The 2,762-nt window shown below is 36.8% G+C and overlaps 1 protein-coding gene across 1 annotated transcript in view; it reads right to left on the reverse strand.

The window, feature by feature from the left end:
• The window catches only part of ESRP2 (epithelial splicing regulatory protein 2), a 29,020-nt gene that overhangs the window by 17,905 nt on the left and 8,353 nt on the right, over nt 1-2,762 (reverse strand). Inside the window, exons 7-9 of the mRNA XM_035893127.1 lie at nt 1,886-2,018; nt 1,642-1,684; nt 815-1,116 (exon numbers count right to left, since the gene is read on the reverse strand). Coding sequence (XP_035749020.1) covers nt 815-1,116; nt 1,642-1,684; nt 1,886-2,018 — 478 coding nt within the window. The remainder of the gene's footprint in view (nt 1-814; nt 1,117-1,641; nt 1,685-1,885; nt 2,019-2,762) is intronic.

Genomic DNA, 2,762 nt, shown 5'->3' on the forward strand with positions numbered 1-2,762 from the left:
TCCCTAGCCCCATCACTTCTACGGAAAAAACTTCTCATCTCACAGGTTTGAAACAATAACTGTATTAAGTTTTTATAGCCAGCAGTTATGCAAAGACCTGATCAAATCTTATAACTGTTCCCTTTGGCGTTATCAGTCTAGAAATATTTTTTGTCAGGCAGAAAAATGCAACATGTGATGTTTTTCCACAGGCTTGAGTTGCTGGTGCCAAAATAAAATAGTTTTAACAGTTTAAGAAGGTGATAATAGGAACTGGTGAAGGATAAGGAAAAAAAAAATGTAATATATTATCTCAGGAGAACAAATATTTCACTTTGTTTCACCAAAACTCAGATAGATCCTCATAGTTCTTAGTTCCCAACAAAGCAGTGTAGGAAAAGCTGTTTTAATGCATCCAGATTTGGATTTAATGTCAGAAATTCCATACGTGGAGACCAGAATTTAAAGACAATATTGCAGATTTTCAAGAAGCATTACTACAATGCTACCAATCTACTGAAATTTTTAAATTATTTTTGTGATTTCAGTCAACCTTTAAGTAGAGGAAAATTATGCAATGATTTGTACTTTACAATTTGAGGGATGTTAAAAAAAAAAAACAAAACACCCACACCAAAAAACAGTGGCAGTAAAAACCAAAACACAATGCTGTGCAACTTTCCACGCCAATCGGGAAGCACATTTTGCCCTTTCTAGAACTTGACACCTTTAATATAATAGACTTGCCTGGTTGTCTAGAACATATTTGCATGCAAATGTTAGAAAAAAATGTTTTAACTGTAAATTTTTGAGTCTCACAACCAATAGTTACAACCTGTTGGACTTCTGCTGCTGTGCTCCTGAAAAGTTCAATGTAACGTTTTCCAAGTATTTCTTTGTGCTTTTTAAGTGCATTCTGTGCATATTCTTCACAGGAAAATAACACAAATGCATCTCCTGTGGGCCTGCCATCTGGGTACTTGACAAAAAGAAGTCCTTCTTTCCCTCCTGTCACTGGGCACTCTGGCCCCAGGAAGCCCAAGACATCCTCCTGAGTAGCAGTGAAAGGAAGGCCTCTCATCCGGATGATAACTTGATTCTCCTTAGACAAGAACTGGGCCACTTCATTGGAGGTGCCTGGTAGAAGTATAACAACATATGGTCAGCCAACAGCATATGGTCATGCTGGTCAGTCAATTCCATAGAACGCAGGAGTGGCAAAGCATTAAGGAGCAATATAGGAGGTAAGTAGCTAGCAACAAAGCCACAGAAGACCCAAGGCACTACTAACTCCCAGTAATTTGCTTTGAAGTGAAACTCCCTTAACCTGAAATTGTTTCATATTTTAACGAAACTGGAACAAAGATGAGATTAGTGTGAACTTATACGAGGTACACAGATGCTTCCACTGCAAAGGCTCATCTTCCTTCCAAACAGCAAGACCTGTCTGTGAACATCAGAGCCCAAATGCTTACAGCTCAAATTCAACCATGTGAAACCAGAACTTGACAGGGTCAAGTATTCTTGGAAGGCAAAACAGGAAAAGCTACTTCATTATCCATTTGTGTCCTCAGCCAAGGAAAAAAAAAAAAAAAAAAAATCAGAACTAGAAAATCACTCCTATGAACTTCAGTAATTACACTGAACTCCAGCATCACTTACCTCCTGCAATTTTTAAGAATTCTTCTCCAGTTGCTTTGTAAACCTCAAGGAGAAAAAGAAAAAAAAAGCCACACATGAAAATGACAATATTCAACTCTAAAACATACATGCTTTCCCATATGTGAGAAAATTTGTATGTTGGTAATTTGAGGAAAACAGAAGTGCAGTTTGTTCTCATTTAAAACTGTAGTCTAAAATACTCAGGTTGATCTCCAAAGATTTGATTCAAGTCACTACTTTTTACCTCAATGTATCTGCTACCCATGTGATGCTTATGTCTTTCCAGTGCAAGATCTCTCTGTTCAGAATTGACAAACCGAACTAACGCCTCCCCATTTCTTCTTCCTTGAGCATTCAGACAAAGAGCCACACCACCTCTGGAAGGTAAAACCAACAAAAATAAACTTAGTTTGAATCTTTAATAAATTTAATAAACAATTGTGTAAGAATAGTAGAGAAATTAGACTTCATGAAATTTACAGACTGAAAAAGGAACTGCTACTATCCACAATTTAATTTATTTTTAGTGTAACATAATTATACCAAAGAATGTGCTTCAGAGAGACCTTGGATCTCACACTGTTCACAACTTTCTTTACTTCCATGCAGATATAAATTTGCAAGCCCTTCCTATCATCTCAGAGATGCAGTTTTGAATTTCCTCATACCTCTAAATAAATAAATAAAAATATATATTTTCTCAATGTTGAAAATCTGGAATAATATATTAAGTGACAGGTGTGCTAAGTTAAACCCACTTTATAAATAAATACACACATATATACACAGGGTTGTACACACATCAGTCATATGAAAATTTCTTCCTAACAGCACTTGGAGATTTCTGAATCTGGCCTGTTTAGGAGGTATAGCAGAATATTGAAGAGTTGGCACACAATTAAAGCTTATATTATAGCTTGGACTCTGCCTTGATTAATGCAGTAGGAGTTTCTCCCTTTAGGTACTAGCAATAAATGAACGTATGTTGGTTTTCAATTGCTAAGCCTCTTTTCTCCTTCACACACTTCAAAACTCTTTCTTGCACACCTAGGGCTGGTAAACCTGTTCAGTTATCATGCTCATGGGGTGGGAAGGGGCCTGGGTGGGGAAAGACAGGAAAA

This window comes from Egretta garzetta, unplaced genomic scaffold (assembly GCF_000687185.1).
Source record: "Egretta garzetta isolate BGI_Z169 unplaced genomic scaffold, ASM68718v1 scaffold314, whole genome shotgun sequence".
NCBI classification, from domain to species: Eukaryota; Metazoa; Chordata; class Aves; order Pelecaniformes; family Ardeidae; genus Egretta; species Egretta garzetta.